The following is a 25,595-nucleotide window of genomic DNA, read 5'->3' on the forward strand; positions in this document are numbered from 1 at the left end:
CGGTTTTTTTCCTCCTAAAAGTTTTTAAAGCTACCAGCACTGCTGGGTGCTAGAGTGGTTCTCACAATATCCGCCTGCTGGTGAAATGAACGTATTTAGCAAGTTATAAACTTTCCATGCGTTTCTTATCGTTCATGTCTTTCTGATGAACATATGCTGTATCTATCCGTGTAATAATGTACATTCATATCACACAACTTATGCTTCCGAACCAGACCACATAGGTGTGATTTTAAATATAAGGTTATTAATTCATACTATTCAGCCACAAAATGCCCAAGAAAACGATTGACATTTTGTTGTGTTGTACTTGTGTCAAGTTGTGTTATTAAAAACAATTAATCAATTAATTATACCAAAAAAGTTGTATTTCGCAAAATACAAAAACAACCTTTGCGTCAAAATAAAGGTTGGTAATTTGACTACTGTGTGCTGGGTGACTGCCTTTTTATCATTTAAATCCATTTTGCAGTTGGATTTAAAAGTGTTTACTGTTATTCAGTGATAAGTATATTGTTTCTCGTGACTCATATATACCTGCTTGTGCTTGCTTGCATTGTGTGCAAATGTGAGACCTTTTGTGCTTGTGGAGGTAATTGCCCCTGTTGTTGTGTTTGCATTTTCTGCTGAACCAATGATTATGGCCATAACTGACAACAATGTACTGAGCAGAATTCATCCTCAGCAACCCATAACAACTGTTGCAGTTATAAAATTGAATAATGTCTTCCATTCCCTAAAGCCAATCATTTCACCATTTTCACCATATTTTACCCCTATATAGTGTACAGTACGTGGCTAACTCATGCCATATACACTAGGGGGCAATTATCTTTATTTATTTTACCTTTAACCAGGAAGGCTAACTGAGAAGTAGCCTTTTGGTATGACTACTTAGGCAATCAATGCGGGTACATAATTAATTGTAGCCAATCAGATGTAGGGGTGCTTGGCAGCAAGATGTAAGATGAAAGTCCGTTTTATGGGAATTTGACCTGCTCTAACACCTCCAGTGAGTCAGAACCTTGGTCAACTACCTGTACAAAGGATGACATTTTCTATGGCACTGCGCTGCCATAGAAAATCTATGATCACTACGCTACGCATTGAATTTCTATTTTGGTTTTAGAGGGTAGGAATGTCCTATTGGTCCTCTAAAATCATCAAAATCTCTTCCAGGTGATAGCAGACCCGATGGTTAGACTGGAAGATTATGACGAATAGTCTCACTTCTTGATGATTCATCAAGCTGTATCTGTATCATCACATTTCTTTATGGCCACTTGCTGCTCTACAGCAGTGCGCAGAATGCTGCATCATGTTACCAAATCTCCTTGGTGCCAAAATCTCAGTGTTGGGGTCTGTGCTCCTCCATGCGGTGTGTTTTGACATCATGCTGCATTTGTCGGTTCATGTCTGCCAACACTTTTAAAATATAAACCAATGCTATGAATTTTATCAGATCTGTCAAAACCTGGGGAACATTAAAAAGCAACCACTTGCAGGAGCGCAGCTGGTAACTACCAGAGCTGAGACAGAGAAAAGTACAGAGCTAAGCTGGAAGTTTACCCAGTATCGCTATATAGATAAAGATATATCAGTGCTGTTGTCTGCGAGTGGTCAATGATGTCCAACCCACCAAATCATAAAGAATGCAATGGTGAGTAAGGGACTTCGCATTTGTAATGAAACGTAGAGATGCATGGTACACTGAATCAAGGCTCCGTAAAATGGAGGAGGCTGCATGCATATACAATATGTCACCGTAATCAATCATAGACAGAAAAGTAGCTTCCACAAGTTTCTTCTTGGCATTGAAAGTAAAACAAGATTTATTTCTAAAATAAAAGCCAATCTTGTCATAGGCTTTCCATTACTTGGAAATTCCCTACATCATTTAGTCAGTAATGCTTTTGCCAGAGTCATTTTAGTGTAAGTTTTAATGTTTCAAAATGTAGATGATGTTCGATCATATGACTTTACATAACAAAGAGCAGTCTTAAATTAATTGACTTGATTTAACTTCTTTATTTTACAAAACTGTCAGATTGAATCTTATGATTCCAATTTTCTTAAAAGTTAAAGGTTGCTTTCAGAATTCTCGCTTCAAAACTGTAGTCACAACCTTTAACGATTAAAAACAAAAATCAAATAATACACTTCATAACTATTGCCTGTCGCTGCACAAAACAAATATTTTTTAAATATACCATTAATCATTTTACCCTGCTCAGCTATTTATAGTAATTATATGTTTTGAATTATGAAAGTTTTCTAAATTTGAAATTAGTATGATAGCATATTTGGTACTAGGTGAAAGCCAACTATCGTTATCCTATTCATGAACTTACTGATAATTTGGCAATGCATTATGACACCTATGTTCATCTTGGATTTTCCACATGTAAAGTTTTAACTGATTGTAAATTCTGATATTTCTCTTGCATTGTGCAGTCAAATAGCCAGCAAGAAAAACGAACTAATCATCACTCCTCTGTCTCCAAATCATTCAATTTGTGCAGCACAATACCTCTCCCATCATCTGAGGAGTGCTTTTCCCTGTGAGTTAATCAGTTCAATTTTATAACAGAAAGTGACCTGAAGTTAGAAAAACACACAAATGCAACTACACACTCATCTACTCAATTTTTCTTTCTGGGAATACATCATTAATATTAAAATCTGGGTTTAAAGTAAACTACGGACCATCTTTATACATTAAAGTAAACAAACTAGCTAGTTACTGCAGCTGTTCAACTTATTTAGCTAGTTCCTGGTTGAAGAGAACATAATAATCACCTATCAGAAAGTTTAATGCACAGTACAATAGTTTTTATTCAGTAACTTATGACTACTGTTTTTGGTGCTTTTACATTCTCTATCTGCTTGTTTTTGTCCTTGGCTGAAAAATACCTAATTTAATATGACATTTTTATATCATGGTCTTATTTGTCATTGATCACCAAACACACATAAAAGGTTTAACAGTTCATTACATTAAATTACAGGCATTTAGCAGATAGCAGATGCTCTTATCCAGAGCGACTTACACAACATTTTTTTTTTAACATAGCATTTACATTGCATCCATTTATACAGCTGGATATATACTGAATGCAGGTTAAGGACCTTGCTCAAGGGTACAATGGCAGTGTCCTTTAGATTACAAGACCAGCTCCTTACCCATTGTATGACACTGTCGCCTCATTCATTGTTCATTGCCACCCAGTTCATTGTACAATTGTCACGCTGGTCAGTATAACTGTTTTTATCTTTTCTTGAATAGTTTTATGACCATCTCCAAGAACTGTGTTACTCTGCATTGTGTATCAGAGATGTGAGTTAGCATGCGGATGGCCTTATGCAGTAGGCTAATCATATCTTGTGTTGAACTGAGTGGACAGTAAGGGCCTTGGTTAAACACCTGTAGCAGACCAATCCCAGGTTGTATAGTAGGTTTCCATGCCATTATCTTGGAACCAAAACTAATCATTCACTTGCTTCAAAATTAAGACTGACTATTTTTGACTCAAAAATACTGTCTCTTTATTTTGAGGGTAACTGAAATTTGAAGAACACAGGCAAATGTAAATCCAAAGACACTAGCCTAATTTAGATTGTGCACCAAATTACATAATTGCCTTATGCAGATACAGGAAATTTCCCAGGCACATTTCAGGGTTTTCCAGTCCCAAATAATGAAAATAAATGTGGACTTGATGGTATTGTCTTGTTTAACTGCAAGCTTTCTTTGAAAAACACCACTGCATTCTGTGCACAGTCACCTTTCCATGGCTACTGAAATGAAATGGATAAAACATTTTGCAGGCAGTTTACAAGAGACTGAAATTTGTAAAGTAATGAAGGTTTTGCCTAACTAATCAATAAATATATGAGCGATAAACAATAAAGAAAGTAAGGAGTGTCCTAACTGAATATTAATTTAACAGCTTAACTTACTTAAGTTAAGCATGCAGCCTAAAAACAGGCTTTGTTTCTTTAAAAAATAATTGGAGTGATTGGCAGGCTAATGACAATGAAGTAGGCGTATATCATCAATATTAGTTTTCTTAAATCCTTCCCATCCATCAACATTGACTACGTGACGCAGGTAAAACACCAACTCACTTGCACTTTGCATGTTCACTTGGGAATCAGGTTGAGTGATAGAAACGTGATCGCAAGAGCTCTGACATGGCTAATACTTGTGCTACCATTATCCGTCGGTGTACCTGTCATTCTTCTGACTAATGTGTAGTTAGGCCTGGCATCAGAAGCGAAAGGCACAGTAGCCTACCTTAATCACGTGGGTCCACAGAACTGTGTATAACAATGGTTTGACCACGGACTATAACGAATGGCACATGGAAGATTCGGAGAAAACCCATCCATGTGTTTTGTTCACATATATGGGGGGATGTCGCTGCTTTTCTTACACTAAAACAGCTTTTTGGTGACGTATGTCTGGTCTCAGGATTGTCATTCACAACACGTCTGAAAGAATCCCAGTAAACACAGACGTTAAATGGGGCTCCGGACTTGAAATAGGAGAGACTAAAACTTGCCTTTAATCTGCTAATTGTCCTGGTTGTTTTTTATGTTCAATATTGTGGAAACGTCAAAGGCTCACCCACAATCAGGGGATTCATTTCCCTCAATGCATCGAGTGGTGGTACTAAAATAATAATAAATTATAATTATAAACCTTAATCCTAATGTCTGAAAATCTGTAATGCTTAGAATTTTACATTAAGTAAACAAAGGTAATGCAAAAATTAAGACAATTCACAGTCGTATACGCTCTATGGCCGTGTCCCTTTAAAGATAAAATGCAGCGTATCAAAACATTCTACCGGGTTGTTCATTGGTTAGTCTTTGCCACGTGATCCTACAGCTGATTTTCTAGGGTTGAACTATGTGTGGTTCAGTCCACCCTGTCAGTTTGCGGCGTATACCATGAATTCTCTCCGCTGTAATTCGCCTACCTTCATTGCTCAGTGATTATCACGCCGCAAATTTTGTCAACACTGAAAAAGAAAAACATGGCACAGGCAGCACAGATTAATGTCCTCGAACTCAACACACCGATCACAGTGGAGCACGACCGAAAACGACGACAATTCACAGTTAGACTAAACGGTAAAGTACAGAAAACGAGGTTTAAATGTACTTTCTTTTAGCCCCCCTCCAAGCTCCCCCCACCATCTTTTAGAATCTATACTGCCACTGTTAGCTAGCTGTTATCTAGTGCTAGCTAGCTTGAACGCTGCTGTCGTGCTAGCTTTCTACTGAGGTTGCTAATTTTATTCACATTTTATTGATCCATTGATAGTAAACGTTAATTTGCAAGTTAGAAAGCGATCTCTCAGCAATGCAACAGTGTTTCATAATGTATATGACAAATATCTTGACACGAATCGAAATGTTCTCATTGTTTTATACTTTTCATTCCTTTTAGCTACTTCCGCGTAGTTTGCTAGCTGGCTAGCTATATATGAAACAAATAGACTAGGTAGCTTGAATAGGTAGCTAGTTTATCAAACTTGCGGGTTTTAGGTATGATAAGCAAGCTATGCTATGTTCTGTAGCTTGTAAAACGTAGTTTAGCTTGCTGGTTGTAGATTTTTTAAAGTTTATTTTAACTTGTGATTCTGCTTAATATAGTCAGAATTTGAACTGTTTGTTTGATTTTTATAGCTAACGCTGGCTAGTTAGCCAGCGTAATCTCACAAATTGTTGAGAGATGCATTCGAACCTTTTAGATAGATGGACTAACTAGACAGTTAGCTGACTGTTTTATAAAAAACAATGGACTTGCTAACGTCATATGTGTAGCTAGCTATATTGGACAGTGTGACATTACGTGACTAGTTGGGCACGAAATATTTTGAACACCTACTAAAGAAATCAAAGTAAACGACCCATTTCTATATCAAGGCGAAGGGCCGTTGCAGGTACAATCAGGTACAGAGTAGTTTCCGTTCAAAACTGTCAGGACTGTTTCTGTTGAAATGTTGACTAACGTTAACCCCAAAATGAAGTATGTAAAAGCCTACAAATGACAGCGTTATGCTAACCGATGATAGCTATATATTGGACGAATTAATGAATTAGTGAAAGTCTTTGAAACTTTAGATACCTCAATAAAGACAGGAAGTTAGCGTTAGCCAGCTAACGTTAGCAGTTGTATATGTTGTGGCCATGAAGTGTGAGGACAACAAATATTGGTCATCGACTGTTGTTAACGTTAGTTAAGCTATCTAGCGGTGGGTAAGTGCTAGCGAAGAGTAACCACTTTTTTTGTCTGTTCTTCCAGCAGTCCCTTCCACGTATGTTCCTATTATCTGCCGTTGAGTGATTGTGATTCATATCTCACAATAATTGTGTTGCCTACGTTTCCACCCATAGACAAAACCTATGGACAAACTGAAAGAGGAACACGTGCTATGATTAGTGAGGAGGGCAGTGTGATTGCACACTGGACGTCGTGCACTGTGATTGTTCTTTCGTTAGCAATGTAAATTTAATGTCTGAATTCAGTAGTATTAATTTTAAAAATATGCTGCCAGGATATGTTAATATTCATCTTTCGCGTGTGCTGTACGTTTACTGGCTCACGCTCATAACAAATCTTATGTCTCCTTAAATAAAAACATTATCTAACACAACACTGTAAAGGCATACATATTTAAATATCATCGAACATTGATTGAATTTATTTGATAACCATCAGAAAAATACAAGAGGAAGTTCAAGCGGGATCATCATCAAGCACCAATCTTAAGAACTCTCAAGGATGGAGGGGGACACATGACAAATTGGCCTGCATCCATAGTTCAACAATAATGTCAGTATCCTACAATCACTTATAATCTCAAAATACATATTGTCATAATTCAGTGGAACTAGCTACATATATCACTGTACAATATAAATCAACAGAATACAACTCAGTAAGAAACTAAAAGACTATACAGAAATTCAGCAGTAGCATAAATAAAAATGAGCAGTTGCATTCAGTGAAACACACCCTACTGTGCCATCTTTTTAATAAGGACTTGAACCTGCCTGTAGGACTGATTTCTTTTAGGTTCTTTGGAAGTTTATTCCCCAGAAAGGCAGCAGAGTCAACAAAGGTCTCCTTGCCCATACGGGACTTAAATATGAAAGGGACAATATCAGTGGCCCTCTCTCTTGTGTCATCAGCATTGACATCTCTGACAAGCTTAAAATGGATAAATAACTGGGAACAGCACCATAGATGATCTTGTGCACAAGACCCATTTTTATCTGGCTTACTCTTTACTGTACCCTGAGCCTGTTTACCATCTCAAAGTGAGAGCGGGCAAAATAATTCTGACCATCATGTTTTGGGAAGTTTGAAGTTTATCTTTTTTTCTTTTCCTTACCCAACTGTGTTTGGGCAAAAAAAGGTGTGATCAGACTGTAGAGGCTCAACTCAACTAGTTTTTCCTCATAGGTTCACACAACTGAAAATTGTGTTACCTCTTGTCTCCTGCAGGCTCTCATGACCGTGCTGTGCTGTTGTATGAGTATGTGGGCAAGAGAACGGTGGACCTGCAGCATACAGAGGTGCCAGATGCCTACAGAGGAAGAGGGATTGCTAAGCACTTAGCCAAGGTACATTCAGACTGTGCATCACGAGCATTTAAAAACCAAGTACTGCAACACCTACAGAAGAGGAATTCTTTATTTGTTTTATTGCAAGCCTTGCTGAAAATTACAGCTAAGGCCAGCTGGGATTCTAAGATGGCTTTAGGTGGTCAGAGCTGGTCTGTGGCTGGTAGAGTCAGCTGCTGGCCAGACCTGGGGGACTAGCTGACTATAGAATGGTCAGCTGGTCGACCAACTAAAACCAGCGAGAAGTGTCGAGAACATATCTTAAACCAGCTTGGCAAGCTTAGGCTGTTTTAAGCTGGAATTCAGTAGGGAAGTAAAGCCGTAGTCTGGGACAGTACCAGTAAGGAAGTCTGCACCAGCTTAAGTCTAGGACTGGATGGACCAGGCTGTACACGGGGCCTTTGAGTCTTTTCTCAATGAAAGACTAACCAGAAGCGCCAAATCCTCTTTTCTGTTCCATATCTTTTGCTTGTGTGTAAAAGGTTTTAAAGCGTTGTTTAGGGATTAAGGCCAAAAGTTTACAGCACAGACAAAAGTTTACAGTTTAACTGATTACGAGTAGTTTGTAACCTGCGATCCAAAGTCTACCAAGTATCTGCTTGTCAGGTTTTCCTTAGGTTAATATTGGCATATTTATTGTTTCTCTATATGATTCATTTGCACATTCCATGAATGGTCCATTGCAAGAGATTTGGCTCTTCATTCTGTAATTCCTTGTAGCGGCACAGCTGGTGCCTCAAGCCAACAGATATGCATCCAGTTGTTTAAAAAATTTAATCCCTGCCACTCACTTTAATTTAATTGTGGTCTGTTAAAGTAAGTTTATATTTTTAAATAAATTAAATCTCTATTTATTTCATTGAAAAAGGTTTCATTTCATTTGCTTGTGCCTAAATTTATTAGCACATTTTTGAGACCTGTATTTAAATCCCTCGGCAAAATGCAATTTAGCCAATTTGAACATGAGTTTTGAAAATACCCTCTATCACTGATTACATTTTATTAATATTTTGTGCAATTAAGTGGATCATTGTACCTCTAAAGTTTGTGGTATATCTTTATGGTTTTTTATTACTACTTTTCTGTCCTTTTCATATTATAAATCAAAAGAACACAGTATTTAACGTTATCAGGCAAGTTGAGGCAAAATGAATAAATATTAATAAAAACACCGACATGAAACTATAACTATATAGAAAAAATAAACACTTTGCTGGCAAATTGTATTTTGTCAGTTTGACCTGAGAAAGATTTTAGATGGAATGAATGCATGTGAGGGTGTCTGTTTATTGTGCATCCAGCTTTCAAATGATCAGACTAGTTAATGTATGTGAAAAGAATAAAAGAATATGCGCACGTTATAGCCTACATATCAAAAGTTGTTCAGCTATGCACTGAAAAGACAACAACAAGGCTACTGACCTTGCAGACTGCCTCCTGTTCACAAATGATTCTGCCAGGCCCTGCAGTTCTTTCACTTTGTTCACTAATGTGTTGGCAAAAGGTTCTGGAGTTCTTTCAGATCCTTCACTGATTTGTTTCTTCAGATCTTCCAGCTTCTTCACTCATGTCTTTGCAAACCAGCTCCTCCAGTTCACATTTCTTTCAGTTTAGACCTGGAAAAGCAAGCTGATTGGTTCATTGGGTGTCATTCAATTGGGGGTGTATACATTCATTGAGTCCCACCATGAGTGCATGAGTGCCAAGAACATTTTTCCCACATGCAGCCTTACTCCAAAATGTTATGGAGCTGAAGAGTGAGAAGAAAGCTATAGCATTAATGATCCAAGCATGCAAAACTCAACTGGTTTTCTTAAGAGACATCCATCCTGCTCTAATGTTTCGTACTACTGCAAAAACAGAGCATGCACACCAAATAAGCAACACCTTGCTAACTAGCTACGCAGTAGTTTATATGCTTTCACTACCACACTTCCATCCATCTGTACATTGTCTATACCCACTTATGCTGAGCTGGGTCATGGGGGGGTGCTGGAGCCTATCCCAGCGTGCATTGGGCGAGAGGCAGGAATACACCCTGGACAGGCTGCCAATCTATTCCAAGGCACACACACCATTCACTCACACACTCATACCTATGGGCTATTTGGAGTCTCCAATTGGCCTGCCTGCATGTCTTTGGACTGTGGGATGAAACCGAACATGCAAACTCCACACAGAAAGGCCCCAAGCCGAGATTCGAACCTACGACCTTCTTGCTGTGAGGCGACAGTGCTACCCACTGCCCCACCGTGCCGCCCACCACACTTCCATGTTGATATAATTTGATTGCTTTATATGAAAGATTCTGAAGTTCCTGTAGGTGTATGTGTATCATGATTAGCAAAGTACTTATCATTAGCAAGCTTAGTGGCTCACAAAACACAAAGTTGACAAACTTGGAAAACAAAACATCAGGAGTTTATTGGTCTCGGTTATGATCTTGACCTACTTCCACCCAGTCCTTGGCTCCTCATGCATATTCAACATATTTGACAGCCCCTCAGACAGCAATTACTGGAACCTTCATGCGCTAATGAACTGTGAACTTTTTTAAATAACACATAGTCATGGGTTGTGTGAACAAGAGAAGCTACTAGCTTTGCTGGAAACGTTATCGTGGCAACGTTATGCATTCCATGTTTTTAAGCTGCTAAGCAGCATTATTCACACAGAGGTGCACCTTAATAGAAGTGTGTTGATCAGGAGAAACGAATTCCATTTTGTGACCATCATCCCTGGATGTATTTTTAAAAAATACTTAATGTGTTTTTCTGGGTTTCCAGGTCTCATATACTTGACTTGAGGAGACCGTTGGACATGTTGTAAGATGTTGCTTACAGTGCAGAATTGGAGCAGTATTGTCAGTAAAGTGACACAGATATAGGCTGGTATTTTAAGTGCGTCTCCTGTACGGCTGCTTGGCTTGTGCTCAGCATGTCCGTCCCAGAGCGGAGAGCGCGTTCTGGCATTGACTCCAGAGCGACTTCTGCCAGACGGAACGAGGCTGGCCGACATGGCAGGGTCAGCTTTAACATAAACCGTGCAGTTAAAAGAGTCAGTGTGCCCTTGGATTCCTCTACTCCCTGGAAGCCTGGGAATGTCTTTCTTCTCTTCTCTCTGTACAAATATTGATGCAGGTTCCTCTGTTGACAGCATGTTATATATACTGCTACCAGATGGGCCGGTGCTTTGGGGCCATCCTTTTCAGTGCCAGGTTTTTTCTTTGCTTTCTCTTTCTACGCACCAAATCTGTAGCACTTAATTGGGGAAAATGAAACGTCCGTTATTACTAATACAAGAGTAAAGTGAGTATAGGTCGGTATACTGGTGTTCAGCCTTTAGCACACATTGCCACTCTGTTGAAGAGTTTGTTCCTTCAGTTTCTAGACAGACTAGGTGATGTCAGCAGTGCCCAGTTTGCAGCACAAATGCCAGCAGGAAGTTCAGATCTGCACAGCATCACTTGCCCTAATGAAACTATTTTTAGCCCAGAACAGCAGGAGAATAAATCAGGCTTTTTATTTTGCCATTTGATATGAGCATATTTAAATTATTGATGGCTCGCCTGCATTAATATTGTAGCTGGCAAGGGGCTTCATGGTAATGTGGAGTGAAATGATTTGAAAAGAGCTGGGCTAAAGGATTTCAACCAGAGGACCAAGGTCTCCATAGAAACAGTCCAATTTAAAGTGAAAGTTTGTGGCAGCAGTAATTGAATCCTCGGTAGTTCAGTATTAAACCCTTAAAGCCCAAAGGCCATGAAGTTAGATGCAAGTGTCTAACAATAACATTGTTTTAAATTATTGCTTTTGCCGGTCACTGATTCAAGGTGCAGTCCTATAACCTTTATACCGTTGGATGCTTTGCACTTCAATGCAAAAAAACCCCATCTGGATCAGTAAAACTACTAGACATAAGAAATGACAAGGCAGTAAGTACCCCCTCTCAAAGGACAGCTGAAATTGACACCCCAGATTGATGATTACGATAGTTTATCATCCAAATAATGTCTACAACAAGACACAGGCTGCTAATCCTTCTCTGCTGGGATTTAAATAAACAAAGTACCCCCTGAGCCCAAACAAATTAATCAAATGTTTGTACATAGGCTAGGAAAAATTGATGCATTATTAATTGAGCTGAATGCATTTTCTGGGGCACCTAAAATGAGCATGTCTGTGTATGTGAATACTACTTAAAATGCAAAAAGTGGTGTCCTTCTAAATAAGGAACTTCTTACCTTACCAACAGTGAATATCCTAATTTCTCACTCAGGCATTCCAGTGCTGAGTACTTCACCTGAAAGCAAGCTCCTACCTGGAAAAATCTGCCATCTCTATGATCTGCCCATCATGACTCTAGCCCTTGCTGGAAACCCCATTATATGTTCCAGTCACCTGACAGTCTTGTATTCAAGATAATTCCCGCAGCTTTCAAAATTAGTTTACAGCTTCCTTCTAGCTGAAGTATTCACTGAGGTATTCTGTTGTGTAACCAGCAACTCGAAGGATGATTTTTCAGTACACACGATGTACTGCTTTATGCACACGCTATCTATTGTTCATAAGAATTTTAGGCATGTGCTTGCAAAAGCCAAATCATGGCAAGCAGAACTGATAGGGAGACTTTGAAGGAAGCATTGAAGGAATTGGAGAGTGGCAATAGAGACAGTGATAGGAACCATCACTCTGGACTGGAGAGTTTTGACTCGGTAGAAGCAGCCGCATATGGAGATGGCTTGGATCCTCTTCAGGACTTGTGAGTCTAAACCGGCTATATTAGCTGTTTACATACAGTATGTTACTATTAGTTGTGTTACTATGTTTATATAATTTATTTTGTTACTATGTTTATATAATTTATTTTGTATTAGTAGCTTCAAGTTTCCGGCTCACAATGTAGGCTATTTTATTATTGCGATTATGCTTAGTATGTTTGTTCGGCTTCTGAATGTGTCAGTCGTAAATATGTGCTTCATGTAGCTGGTGCTGTATGTATTATGTGTGTGCAAATGTAGGCCTGTGTATTCGACCCACTACTGTCCCATTTCTGCAAACAATGATTAGGTGCACTGTTACAAACACCAGGTTTGGGAAATTCCCTGTTGTGCATCCATGGCAGGTAGTAGAGCAAAATACATGCTTTTTTCTTATATATTCATTAGTGCTAGATTAATGCTAGCACCTGTACTATATACTTGTACTATATATATATATATATGTAGTGTATAAGGTAAATCACTTTGATAGTGATAAATAGCTTGTGATTTGAGGCTGTCAACTTGTGGTAGGAATGGTTGCGTACCTCTATGCCAGTGGGAGGAAACTCCTGGCCAGTTTTAACCGCACCGGACAGGTCTGAGGTGAGAGGTGAGAATAAGCACAGCGCAATCGACTGAGTTATTATAGAGACCACTGCCTGTGTATATGTGTGTGTGTGTGTCTGTGCGTGTGTGTGTGTGTGTGCCTGCATGTGATGGCAAAAGACAAGTTGCTGTTGGTGAAAGACATGAGCTTCCTCACTTCACACTTCCCTGTAAAATTCCTTTGAAAACTTTGATAACCAGGGGTGCTGAAAACTGGTTGGCTAAATAATAATTGCAATAAAAATAATTATCAGTTGTTGTAATAGTTAGGGATCGGCATGACTACTCAAGCATTTGAGTGTTCAAAAGGGAGGGGATTTATGTGACACGGTATAAGCACGTGATTTAACGTGTTTAGTTTCATTCCTTATTTTTAAATGGCAGCTTTAGCAGTTTGTTGTTTGTTAGTTTCAGAAATCCATGCTCCGCAGTCTATTTAGCTGCTGTGACAACACCAATGTTTTTTGACGGCTGTCATTGATTCTAAGCAATCTTGATTGAACAGTCACTTCGAAAATTATGGAAAAATATTAGTTTAAAGTCAAAACTATACATCACATTAAAACTCTGTGTAAGGCTTTTTTTTATTTTAAAGTCTACATTTATGTAAGGTTTAGCACTCAAATATGAAAATTCTCCCTGGATACATACGCACTAAAAATCATCCAAATGCCCATCCCTAGTAGTAGTACTTTTAGTAAGTATTATGCTTCAAGAACGGGCACCTGCATTTAAAGATTCCTGTCACTGTCTTTGGTAGTGCCTGGGACTGAAATTAACTTACAGCTGGTTCCCCCTCCCTCCCTTTTCCCTGACAGTTCAGTACAAGTAGGTCAGAGGGCACAGCAAGGGATTGTTAGTGTGTGTGTGTGTGTGTGTGTATGATGGGCAACTATTATGAATAGGTTTTATGCACAGAAGTTATCCAAAAGGACACCTTTTCACCAAAATACAGGACTACTGGACTTGGCCAAAAAGAGGGGATGTGGTTTGTGTGGTTCCAGGGGGTTCCAGATAGAATCATCTTCTGTATGTGAAGATAGCTGGGGAAAAATATATTTACAATGTTCCAATTGGCCTGGTGCCATTTAGAGAGCATTTGGGGACACTTAGGCCCATGTTTCATAAGACATGTGAAATTTTACTGCTTTGCTCAATAAATTCCAATTTTTCCTGCTGTTGTAGATATCTTGGGGTATGGTCAAAAAAAGAAATGATGACTGAGTGAGACTCAGTCTCAGAGGATCAGGGGATTTGGTCATTGTTGTGCAAATCTGCTCTTTATTTCAAGCTTTGAGCCATGTCTGTACTGTATATAGTTTTGGAGATAATGAGGTTTATTTAAGACAATGGAGATTCTTACAAAAGCCCTGGATTTTAACTGGGTTTTAAGAGGTTTGAAGTATTGCTTCCCAAATTTGACTTTAGGAAATTTGTTGGAAGTTGATTCATGTAGTTAATGCTGTTATGCACTGAAAAAAAACAATTCTGAACAGTGTTTGGAGAGGTGTTTTATTTTCAATTTCTCACTGTTCCCTGTAACAATTCACAAGACCTATTGGATAATTAAGGGACCTGTGGAAAGTTCACATATACAGATTTGGAAAGTTCTCTTGGCTGGAAAGACATGCAGGCAAAGTCTTTTGACTGAGGCAGGTAGAGAAGGCATAGCTAACCGCCGGCAGATTTGGGAATTAGTATGTCAGTACACCTATTGGATTGTATGACTGATAAGGGAGAACTCTGGGTTAGTAGGAAACCCTTGAAAGAAAAGGAAACGTTTAAACTGAAACAACATCGAATGCATTGGTTTGAACATTTGTATCAGTTGGTAATATAAACCTGCCCCCAGGGAGGCCACTGACCAGGGCTGTGTTTCTGTGGCTTGACCAACTAACCTCTAACAGGCCTACGATGGGAAAATGTATTTCGTAGAATAGTTCAAATGTAAGACACCATATTGGCTCTTCATTTTCTCCTATTGGTGACAATATTTTGTGGTTTTGGTATTATTTGTGCACATCTGTCTTGTTCATTGAGAAAAGAATCTCTTTGTGAGCGCATCTATGATCCTTATTTCAGGGTAAACGAAAGACCTCAGATTTGAGTATCACTCTGGCAGTCAAATTCATGGTAGTCATGCCATGATTGAAATGCGGTTAAGAGTGTCTCCATAGTTAATTACTGCGTCATGATTAAACAAGACCAGGTCAAAACCTAGTATGTGGCTGGACCTAACACATTTCATCCGGCCGACCAATGGTGTAACTTTATAACTCGGCCGACCAATGGTGTAACTTGTTAAAATGTTATCATTCAGTGACTCAGTCACAGACATTCGCGTTTGTAGGGCTGGCCCTGCTGTTGCGGTCCAGCCAAAAAATGGGTTTTAAAAAACAGTATTGGCTCAGCAGCTTGTCTTAAGACACACATTTGCAAGACCAGAGCTCTGCTCTGCGCGTGCTCATCACCCCATTCCGGGATAGTGTGACTCGCTACTGAGCGCTGCTGAACACTAGCACCCTTATGTGCATCATTCTTCCAGGTCATTAAACCCCTCATATTGACTTATGTTAAAACGGAAGGCATGCAGCTGGCCCCATTGCAACAGCAATTTTGGATTTCAGAGCAATGCTTTTCCCTCTAATACTCACTAACAGACCTTATTAATTTGGATAGAGAACCTGTAGGACAGGTCTACAACACGCAGAACTGCCGTGGAGCACATTCCTGGTCTAGAGGTGATGTTTGAGGGAAAAGAGAGAATATAGTTTGGAAATTCATTTGTTTTTGAAGATCATGTTTTACTACTAATTCACTATATGACACAAATATTTTTTGCATAATGACACTTAAATTGAATTACAATTAAAACAGTTGAAGTCATGCTGTACACCATACTATCTTAACTGAACATCGCCTAATTTCTGGTTTAAAATGTTATTTGGTTGATTTGTTTTTGTGTTCAAAGAAACCATGTTTTCTGAGCATTTTTCCCCAAGCTTTATACAAATATGCAGTGAGTTTCATAATGTTTGGGACAAAGACATTTTCTTTTGGCTGTGTACTCCACATTTTTAGATTTGCAATTAAACAATTCACATGTGGTTAAAGTGCAGATTCTCAGCTTTTATTTAAGGGTGTTTTTTATACATTTTGGTTTCACCTTGTAGAAATGACATAGTCTACCCCATTTCTGGGTACTATAATGTTTGGGACAAATGGCTTCACAAACAGAACAACAGAGGCTACACTGAAAGATGCAAACCACTAGTTAGCCGCAAAAATAGGATGGCTCGGTTACAGTTTGCTAAGAAGTACTTAAAAGAGCCTTTAGAGTTATTGAAAAATGGCTTGTGGACAGTTGAGACCAAGATTCACTTCTGTTGGAAAAGACCAAAGTGCGGAGGCCAGAAGGATCTGCCCAAGATCCAAATCACCCCACCCCTCCAATCATGTGTGAAATGTGGTGGGCGTGTTGTGGTTTGGGCAGCAGGTACTGTATGGCCGCCACAGGTACTGGCTCACTTGTCTTCATTGATGATGTAACTGCTGATAGCAGCATTAGAATGAATTCTGAAGTTTGCAGAAGCATCTTATCTGCTCAAGTTCAAGCAAATACCCTGAAACTCATTGGACACCCTTCAGCAAGACAATGATCCCAAACATACTGCTAAAGCAGCAAAGGAGTTTTCGCCTGATCTGCATCCAACTGAACAAAAGTTTCATACGCTGAAGAGAAAACTTAAGGCAACTAGCTCCTGAAACAAGCAGGAACTGAAGATGGCTGTACAGGTCTGACAGAACATCACCAGAGAAGATATTCAGCACCTGGTGATATCTGAGTCACAAATCTCAAGCAGTCATTGCCTGCAAAGGATATGCGGCAAAGTACTAAAAAAACTACTTTCATTTTCACAACATTAATATGTCCCAAACATTATGGTGCCCTGAAATGGGGGGTATGTATAAAAAGTTATACATGGTGAAACCAGAGTGCATACAAATACCTTCAGTAAAAGCTGACAATGTGCACTTTACCCACATTAATTATTTCATTACAAAATCTAAAATCGTGGAGTATAGAGCCAAATCAAGGGAAGGCTGTTGATTGGCTCGCTCAAGAGCCTCACTTTAAGAGCTAATCACTGTAACAGCTCCCTCTAGCCGGGCTCAGACAAGCATTTGCTCAGTACTGCTGCTTCTGTGTTTCAGGCTGCCATGGACTTTGTGGTAGAAGAGGACTTGAAGGCCCACCTTACATGCTGGTACATCCAGAAATATGTTAAGGAGAACCCTCACCCGCAGTACCTGGAACGTGTCCTTCACTGATGCCATGAGAGCGAGGGAGAGCGAGAGAGAGGGAGAAGAGCCTGTCTCTTTGGGCTTGGACACAGATCTGAGTGGGTTTGGGGGCGGGTGGGCGGGTAAAGGGCGGTCAGTAGTGTGGGGAGGGATGGGGGGGGTTGCTGTCTTTTGAAAAGGGGGAGAATCTGCACTCATGCGCGGGAGCATCCCCTGACCTCATTTATGTAACTACCCGAGCTCCTCGAACACACTGGAGAGATATCCGAGATTAAAGGGGTGGTTATCTGCCTTATGTTCATCATATCCTTTCTCACCAGCATCCATGCAAAGGGCCAGGGTGAAAGCGGCTCGCGTGCCCGCCGACATCCGTTTTTCAGGACCTGCGCAAAGCAGAAGAGATCCGTTCTTTTCCCCCCAAGGGCTAAATGACTCCGCCGCGTGGCGCGGGAGCCTCCGCCGCGCTTCGACCGGGAGCACCGCGCAGAAAAATCACCCACGGGCTGGTGTTCCCCGCGTTCGCCCGGCTGTGCTCTCGCTGCCAACATGGAGCGGGCCGGCTTGCTTCACCGACAGCAGGAGGACCTGCGCGACTCGTGGTCGTCTGTCGTGTCACTCAAGACGCTCAGGAAGGCCCGTTTTTTCTCTCTGCGCGTTTGGAGATGCCGGCCATTGGGTGCGGAGACACCCGGGACCTATTTTTACAGTCAGCTGAGACGCTAATCAAGTTGTGCTGCAGGGATTAGCAGCCTGCAATGTGACCTGATCTGTCAGTAGCAGGCTGTACAGATCCCAGACACCTCTCCTGCTACTTCCAGGACATTGTCTGGGGCACTGTTGGAAGAGCATGAAATTCAGGAATTTCTCTGTTGTTGCTATAAACTCATATGTCTGTTACATTTCTAGTCAACCAATGGACTCAGTATGTATCTCGATGGTTCCGTTGAGCAATCTAGAGGCAGTTGAGTGTCCCTATTTATGCCCTTCAAGCAACACTGGGCTGTATGTACCCAAACCTTCAGCATCCTGTATCACAAGAAGACGAAAGACGTGCCACTTTCTAAATGAATCAGATATTACCGGCCTGTGTCATCAAGGTTTGATTTATAAACATGATAAACATGAGTTGATGAACAGTAGATTTGTCTCAACAGTTGCTGCTGGGTCATGCCTGTATGGTTGCTGTGTAGTGTGAGGGGGTGGGGGAAGTCTCTGTGCAGCATATCAAATGCCATGTGATCCTCAAGCAGAAGCTTCCTCCTCACCAGTCACCCAGGACTTGTCTGCAGTGGACTCAAGGAAAAGTAGGCTTACACTTCAGACATAGATGAAACTGCCTGTGTTTCCGTATGCCTAAAACCTTTTTGTTGACAACTTATTTCTTTTTTTTTTTTTAAATGTATTAAAAACTTTATCAATTCCTGACTTCTGTTTTGTTGTGAAGTTTGGATTTCTTTTATTGTGCATGTTTCAGTCTGTCCAGTTTTAGAATGTAACAAATCTAAATGAAGGCAGATGAGCGGGGGGTGTTAAAATGAAATGGCCGGGGCCTACAGACATGCATTTCTCTGCCCTGCACACACAGATTGACTTTCTCACCTCTCAAATATAGCACTACTGTGACATCTGCCTTATGGCAAGGATGGATTGCACTCCACACAAAAACAGCAGCGACGAACGTAAGAAAAGCCTACATTTCCCACGCAAACTAAAGCAACGTGTTCTTATTCATCAGTGTTTAAAACAGTGGGTAATGGTCAGATGATGATCCCCCAAAAAATATTCAAATGTGTTTCAGAGTTTATACTTTTAAAAATGTGCCACGTTCCGTTCGTATACAGAGCAATGCATGTGCCAGCTCACAATTAACAGTAAACCCTATGAAACTTGTTCAGTGAGTCACGGGAGACTTGCAAACCACTGCATGTCACAGATTTTGTTTCCAAGGGGAGAGATGGCTTCTTACTAGTACTTTTGAGTGGCAAAGCTGTGATACAACTGCATTCGTCCTACATTTTATGTACACTGTCAACATGTAAAGTTGAAAGTTTTTACTCCTCTGGTTCTTCTGTTAGGGTCTTTTTTGTGTTCTGTGACACGAGACATACCAGAAATGGCCAGTGAATGCATTGCATGAAACATTGTGTTGCAACTCCACACACAGCAAAATTAAACTATTGGTAATTTAAAAAAATATTTGCAGCCAGATTGTGTAGCCACAGGTTTACCACTCAGTATTGCTCTTTGCATTTCCTAAAATAGGCACGGTTTCATCAGCAAAGACAAAATTATGCACTGACCAGGCAATTGGTCCTGTCAAAAAAATGACACTGTTTTGTGTAAAACAGGCTAGCCATAATGTCTTGTTCCATAAACCAAACAAAAGACAATCTGCTAAACATACCATCAGTGTACTATAGATGGCAGCAGTGGACCCATTTTACAACAGTTTTTTTTTTTTGTTGTTAATTTATGTTTTGTGGTTTTTTTGATATTTCAATTTCGATTTCAGCTTTTGTATGAATTTTATTGGCGCAGACAGTTGTTGTGTGAGATTAAGGATATTTTAGATACATGTCTGATGGCCTGCCAGCTTTCAGTGGCTGTGGGTACATTCACGGTTTGTAGCCTAAAGCATGAAAATGCACTTCAGGCAGCTCCAAAGCAGCTTGTATAGCAATGTTATGCCACCAGAGATTGTATGTGTGGCTATTACCTGATTCTTCTTTCAAAATTTACATTCAGTCTTATTTTCAGTTGGGACTGTTCCCTATGAAGCATAGAACATGAGTCTTAAATATCCTTCTAAATACCTGAAGTATAGGTGTGTGTGTGTGTGTGTGATTGTATGTATTTATATATTTGTTTTTGACAAATTTTTACTCTGCCTTTTTTTCAGTGATGTCTAATTGTACTTGTAAACTCGTTCCTTCTTAAATATCAGTTTAGGCGGGTGTGATGTACTTCATTCATCCCAAAGGCACCTGCGGCTCTGTAATCATGGCATGTTTTTGTTGCATAATCACAATAACATGTTGCTTATATCTGTAAAAATCTGATTGAAAATAGAGCACAGTCACTTCTATCAACGTCTGGGTGAATTGCAATCCTAAATGCTGTTAGCCAGGTTTTCCTGGTCTGTAGAACTCCTTCATTTTTGCCAGCTGTTACTTTTTACAGAATTTTACTAGTGTCCATCTCCACGGTGGATTGCAATTGCGACTTTAAAAAAAAATCAAGATTCATGTACCCTGGCAGATGATGTGATGCAGGCAGAATCAAAGGACATCTTCCAAACGTCCAGTCATTGGCTATCAGTGCTGTGTTGTCTTATTGAGCAACTGATGAAAATGCGTAAAATGCCTTGCCTTGCATAAGTCAGGGACAGGTCGGGTATGGCATTAAAATTACAACCAGTGCTTAAGAATGTTCCACTGACTAAAAAAAAAAAAATGCATTAAAAGGAATTTTATTGAGTAAAAACAGCACATTCACAGACATTTACCATAATGTATAATTTACAAATTATTATTGGTAGTAGTAGCAGCAGTAGTAGTATTAGTAGTATTAGTAGTAGTAGTAGTAGTAGCAGCAGCAGTAGTAGCAGCAGTAGCAGTAGTAGTAGCAGTAGTAGTATTAGTAGTAGTAGTAGCAGCAGCAGTAGAGGCAGCAGTAGTAGTAGCAGTAGTAGTAGTAGTAGCAGCAGCAGTGGTAGTAGTAGCAGCAGCAGTAGTAGTAGCAGTAGCAATAGTAGTAGCAGGACACAGCATAAGTTTAAAACACAGAAACACTTAAAATTGGATGGTAAAATTCTTTTCCAGTCTACTCTTTTTTTACTCTTTTTAAATTTTTTAATTTTTTTTTGTTTGTTTTTTGCTGCTATCTATCTTAATGTTTTTTACCATTTGCATTCTCTTCTGAGAGAATATGGCACCAGCCTTCTCTATGGCAGAGCTCTTGGGGTAAGGTGGGAGACCCTTTGGGTTTGGCAGCTGGGATTGGAGGAGCCATCTTACGCAGGGGCCTTGAGGGAGGAGTCCCATCACTGTGGCGTCACCATGTTGCGTTTGAACCAGCCAAACCAGCTCTTGAGACAACCGTGTGTTTTAGCAGGCCCATCTTGTGTTAGAAGTGCAACTCTATTCTTCCTCCAGATGTGCAGCGTCCTCTTCCTCTTTGGACTGTGGTCTGCTGGAGTTGGTAGAGGGCCACATATAGGATCATTACTGCTTTTCTGTAAAATGTGCATTTTATATAAATGAGTCCTTGTATTTCCTCTAAAAAGCCAGCATCTGCATACTTCTAGAGTTTAAAAAATTGGGCCAAAAAAAGTGTGTGTATCTGTATTCGACAATTATGTGTAATATTGGAGAGCAGGCTGAGGGGGAGGGACACTTACCTTGATCAGTCTTCTCTCCACTGTCCTTCTTGCTCTCTGTCTTCGTTACCATCTACGTTGTGAGCACAAACACACACATGAACATATTCGAACACAGGTGCTCCAACTCTTTCCAGTCTGATTGTGAATTGTATAGTCTTCTGGTCAGACCATGGTATGTCTTTCCCCGTTTCATTGTGTATTCAGCTGATCTGTGTTCAGTCTTCTCATCCCTGATCTCTTATTTTAGGCATTTATAGCCAACTGTGTTCTCACCTCTGGGATGATGTCGCCGAATGGCTGGACAGGGTTGCCCATGATGCTGTTCTCCCCCTGATCCAGCTCTGCAGTCTTACCCTCAGCCTCCTCCTGCGCTCTCCTTTCCCTGTCATTTCAAATATCAATCGTTTAAAATCACACGAGACAAGTCATTTCATAGTGGGTCCATGGATTGGCCCATCTATACACACGTCTACGTAGCCTTGTCAGAGGAGGGCACAGCTCTTACCTCTCCTCTCGAATCTTGCGCACCCTTTCTGCCCGCTCTCTCCTGTATATTTTCCAAATGTAACCCATAAACATAATTGATTAGAACAAATTATCCATAACAATATTCTCATCCTAAATTGAGATTATTTTTTCATGATTAAATGTGATTTAATTCATTTTTGGGCTATGACTGAACAGCCCTGGAATTTGTCATGTCCTTCATTCTCTGGTTGACTCACTAATTGGCTCAGAGGCGCCTGCAGTAATTATATTTTACACTTAGTTCACACTATTTAACTTGTTTGCATTCTTTGTACAGTACCACCATTTCCCTAGTACTGGTATTGTCATATTTGGTGCAGGTAATTCGACTCACAGAAGAACTGGCTTCCCCGTGATGCAGGGGTGTCTCAGAACCTTGGTCAGTGTGTCCTTGGTTTCCTGCATGCGCTGGACATCACTGGAGTCTACCACAAACATCACACCATGACACTCAGCGAAGTAGTGCTTCCACATGCCACGCATGTGCTCTCCCCCACCAAGGTCAAAGATGGACACATCGTACTGTCCCTGTTTCAGGTCCACGGGAGAAAATACGACAGTAGGGGATACATCTTCTGGGCTTCCTAAAGGAAGTTCAAAATAAAACAAAAGAAATCCTATTTAGTGTTTCAAGCAAAAAACTATTAAAAAAAAAATACTAAAATATTTCCATTCATTGTGAAGGTTTTTCTGTGTATCACAATAATTCTGCTCTGGTACAAAACATATTAGATAAGAAATATATAAGAAAAATTTTCCAATCCAGCATAGTATTTTCACTAAAACTTTGAACAACACTTCAAATAAAGAGCAACATAGGCTACATCTTATGTACTTGAATCCACTAGGACAGTGGCAATAATTCAATAATTATTTTTAATTCATTTATATTTATTTTTTTCTTTTCACCAAGATGACAAGTCTAGTTAAAAGTATAAATGTGGTTTAGAATATTATATGCCTTGAATATTTCAAAATACTTTTGGTCTGCTGAGAATCAAAGCAGTATTCAGTGTTTCACAGCATAAGCATTGTAATAAAACTAGTGGTTGGGTCCTTAATCTGAGAAATGAATAGTTGTTTCATATTTTAAGCATGTATATAATATAAACAAGCATGTAATGTGGCATGCTTAAATGATCACAAATAAAACCTTACCTCCTTGAATGCTTCTGATAGTTGCAGTCTTTCCAGCATTATCAAGTCCCAGAATGGCCAAAGTAACTTTCCTAGAAGTTGAAAAGATAACAAGCTATAGTGCTATTTATGAATTGCAACTGAGGTGGTGAGGTACCAAACAAAATTTCTTCCATTGAACTATATCCCGACTCATTGGCCCAGTTCAATATGTTTTTTATTTTTATTTATTATGTATAGATTTTTTTTTAAATCAGGGACAATACACAGCTTGTACCATAACATAATACATACAAACGTGAGTATCCATCTTGTCAGACAATTAGCCACCACACTTGTTGATATGCTATATTGCACACATTAGTTATTTTTCAGTTATTTCATTTACTTCGGCCCACCTTTATTTGATTGTTTTTACATGTCAACTGAGTAGATTCCAGTGAAATGATAGCTGACTGGTATGACTGACCATCTTATTGAGAAGCCTGCTTCTGGGACAATAATGATCCATTTTCAAAATAGTAAAAAGTGAACCTCACCTTTCAGGCCTTCTACAGTTTCTTAGAAAATTCCAGTAGCTCTCCCTAACCCTAACCCTAACCCTAGCCCTAACCCTAACCCTTCCCCTAACCCTAGCTCTAACCCTAGCTTGAACCCTAACCCTAATCCTTCCCCTAACCCTAACCCTAACCCTAACCCTAGCCCAAGCCCTAACCCTAACCCTAACCCTTCCCCTAACCCTAGCCCTAACCCTAACCATAAGCATAACCCTAACCCTTAACCCTAAACCTGGCCCTAACCTTGACCCTAACCCTAACCCTAACCTTATAAATAATATAACAAATCAATAACTTAAGTTTAATAAACCGTTTTGAATGGTCAATATAGAACAAACCCCCTGCCCACTTGCCCTCCAAGTCCTTAGACTGTAGTATGGAGATTGAACATGTGAGTATAATGCCCAGTCAGGCATTGAGAATGACCAGCGCAATCTCACGGTAATCATTCGCTGTTTACTCGACCCATGTTCATCCTCCCGTCAAATGGTTAATTAAACTATAAAAGATAACAGTCTACAAAAAACTATAACCTTATAAATAATATAACAAAGCAATAATTTAATGTTAATAAACCGTTTTGAAAAATTAACATAGAACAAACCCCTTGCACGCTCGCCCTCCAACTCCATAGAATGTAGTATGGAGGTTGAACATGTGAGTATAATGCCCAGTCAGACATTGAGAATGACCGGCACAATCCCGCGGTAATCATTCGCTGTTTACTCGGCCCATGTTCATCCTCCCGTTAAATGGATAATTAAACCATGATATTTAACGAAGTATTTATCAGTAATTCAGCAAATTAATATAAACTGTTTATAAAATCTATTTTATAAAGTTAATAGAAAAAAACATCTTCACCCGCTCGCCCTCCAACTGCTTAAACTGTAGTATGGAGGTTGAACGGGTGAGTATAATGCCCAGTCAGGCATTTAGAGTGACCAGCACAATCTCGTGGCTCATTCTCTGTTTACTCTCCCTATGTTCATCCTCCCGTTAAATGAATAATTAAATCATAATATTTAACGGAGTTATAAAACTATATATACGGTAGCATAGAGGTTGACTGGTGGAGTGCAGTGTCCAGTCGGGTGTCTTATCGTCCGGTCTGCCGTTCGTCCGTTTGTCCGTCAGTTCGTGTCTTTGGATCGGTTTGTCTGGTCGCATGCTCGGCCATTCACCCGTCCAATTGCCCGCCTGTTCGGTCGATCGGTTGTCTGTGCTTTCAGCCTTTCTCCTACCTCCATTCGATTGCTCGGCTGTTCGATTGTCCGTTCGTTCGTTCGTCGGTCCGGGCTTTTGAGGGCGTTCGTCTGGTTGACAGATTGACTGGTTCATGCAATCGCCCGGCCGCTCGTTCGTTCGATCGGTCTTTCGCCGGCTTGTGCGTTCGTTGGGGGAACTATTTGGACATCTGGAACGTGGCCGACGCAATCTCGCGGCTCATGATTCCTATTGTGCTCACCATAATCACCCTCTCGTTAAAACATAAAATCGTGTAAATGGTAGCATGGATGTGGACTGGTCGAGTATGTTGTCCAGGGACAACGGAAAGTAGCAGCGCAATCTCGCTGTGAAAGACTCCTCTTTTGCTCATCAGAACATACTCCCGTTAAATTAGCAAACCTTCATCCCGGATTATAGCGACGATTGAGAGTTGTGCTCGACAGGCGTA

General features: G+C 40.0%; 2 protein-coding genes across 2 annotated transcripts; one reads left to right on the forward strand and one right to left on the reverse strand.

The window, feature by feature from the left end:
• The first annotated feature begins 4,901 nt into the window (after positions 1-4,901).
• On the forward strand, positions 4,902-18,745 carry natd1. Its single transcript, XM_035398037.1, has 4 exons — positions 4,902-5,139; positions 7,523-7,641; positions 17,225-17,412; positions 17,635-18,745. Exons 1-3 carry the CDS (start codon positions 5,043-5,045, stop codon positions 17,339-17,341), a joined length of 333 nt encoding a protein of 110 aa, XP_035253928.1. The 5' UTR covers positions 4,902-5,042; the 3' UTR covers positions 17,342-17,412; positions 17,635-18,745.
• A 2,288-nt stretch (positions 18,746-21,033) lies between these two features.
• On the reverse strand, positions 21,034-25,378 carry LOC118221746 (ADP-ribosylation factor-like protein 13B). Its single transcript, XM_035407102.1, has 7 exons — positions 25,162-25,378; positions 23,382-23,452; positions 22,558-22,807; positions 22,201-22,242; positions 21,969-22,077; positions 21,714-21,765; positions 21,034-21,505 (listed from the first exon to the last, which is right to left on the reverse strand). Exons 3-7 carry the CDS (start codon positions 22,704-22,706, stop codon positions 21,357-21,359), a joined length of 501 nt encoding a protein of 166 aa, XP_035262993.1. The 5' UTR covers positions 22,707-22,807; positions 23,382-23,452; positions 25,162-25,378; the 3' UTR covers positions 21,034-21,356.
• Positions 25,379-25,595: the final 217 nt, after the last annotated feature.

Source organism: Anguilla anguilla, chromosome 2, assembly GCF_013347855.1.
Source record: "Anguilla anguilla isolate fAngAng1 chromosome 2, fAngAng1.pri, whole genome shotgun sequence".
NCBI lineage: Eukaryota > Metazoa > Chordata > Actinopteri > Anguilliformes > Anguillidae > Anguilla > Anguilla anguilla.

Excerpts from the sequence above, each read along its gene's own strand:
- natd1 (XM_035398037.1), top strand. The coding sequence starts at position 5,043 with ATGGCACAGGCAGCACAGATTAATGTCCTCGAACTCAACACACCGATC. Across the intron at positions 5,140-7,522 it reads ATTCACAGTTAGACTAAACG|GCTCTCATGACCGTGCTGTG; the intron begins GTAAAGTACAGA and ends TGTCTCCTGCAG. Across the intron at positions 7,642-17,224 it reads TTGCTAAGCACTTAGCCAAG|GCTGCCATGGACTTTGTGGT; the intron begins GTACATTCAGAC and ends TCTGTGTTTCAG.
- LOC118221746 (XM_035407102.1), bottom strand. The coding sequence starts at position 22,706 with ATGCGTGGCATGTGGAAGCACTACTTCGCTGAGTGTCATGGTGTGATG. Across the intron at positions 22,078-22,200 it reads CGCAAGATTCGAGAGGAGAG|GGAAAGGAGAGCGCAGGAGG; the intron begins GTAAGAGCTGTG and ends TTGAAATGACAG. Across the intron at positions 21,766-21,968 it reads TCGGCGACATCATCCCAGAG|ATGGTAACGAAGACAGAGAG; the intron begins GTGAGAACACAG and ends CTCACAACGTAG.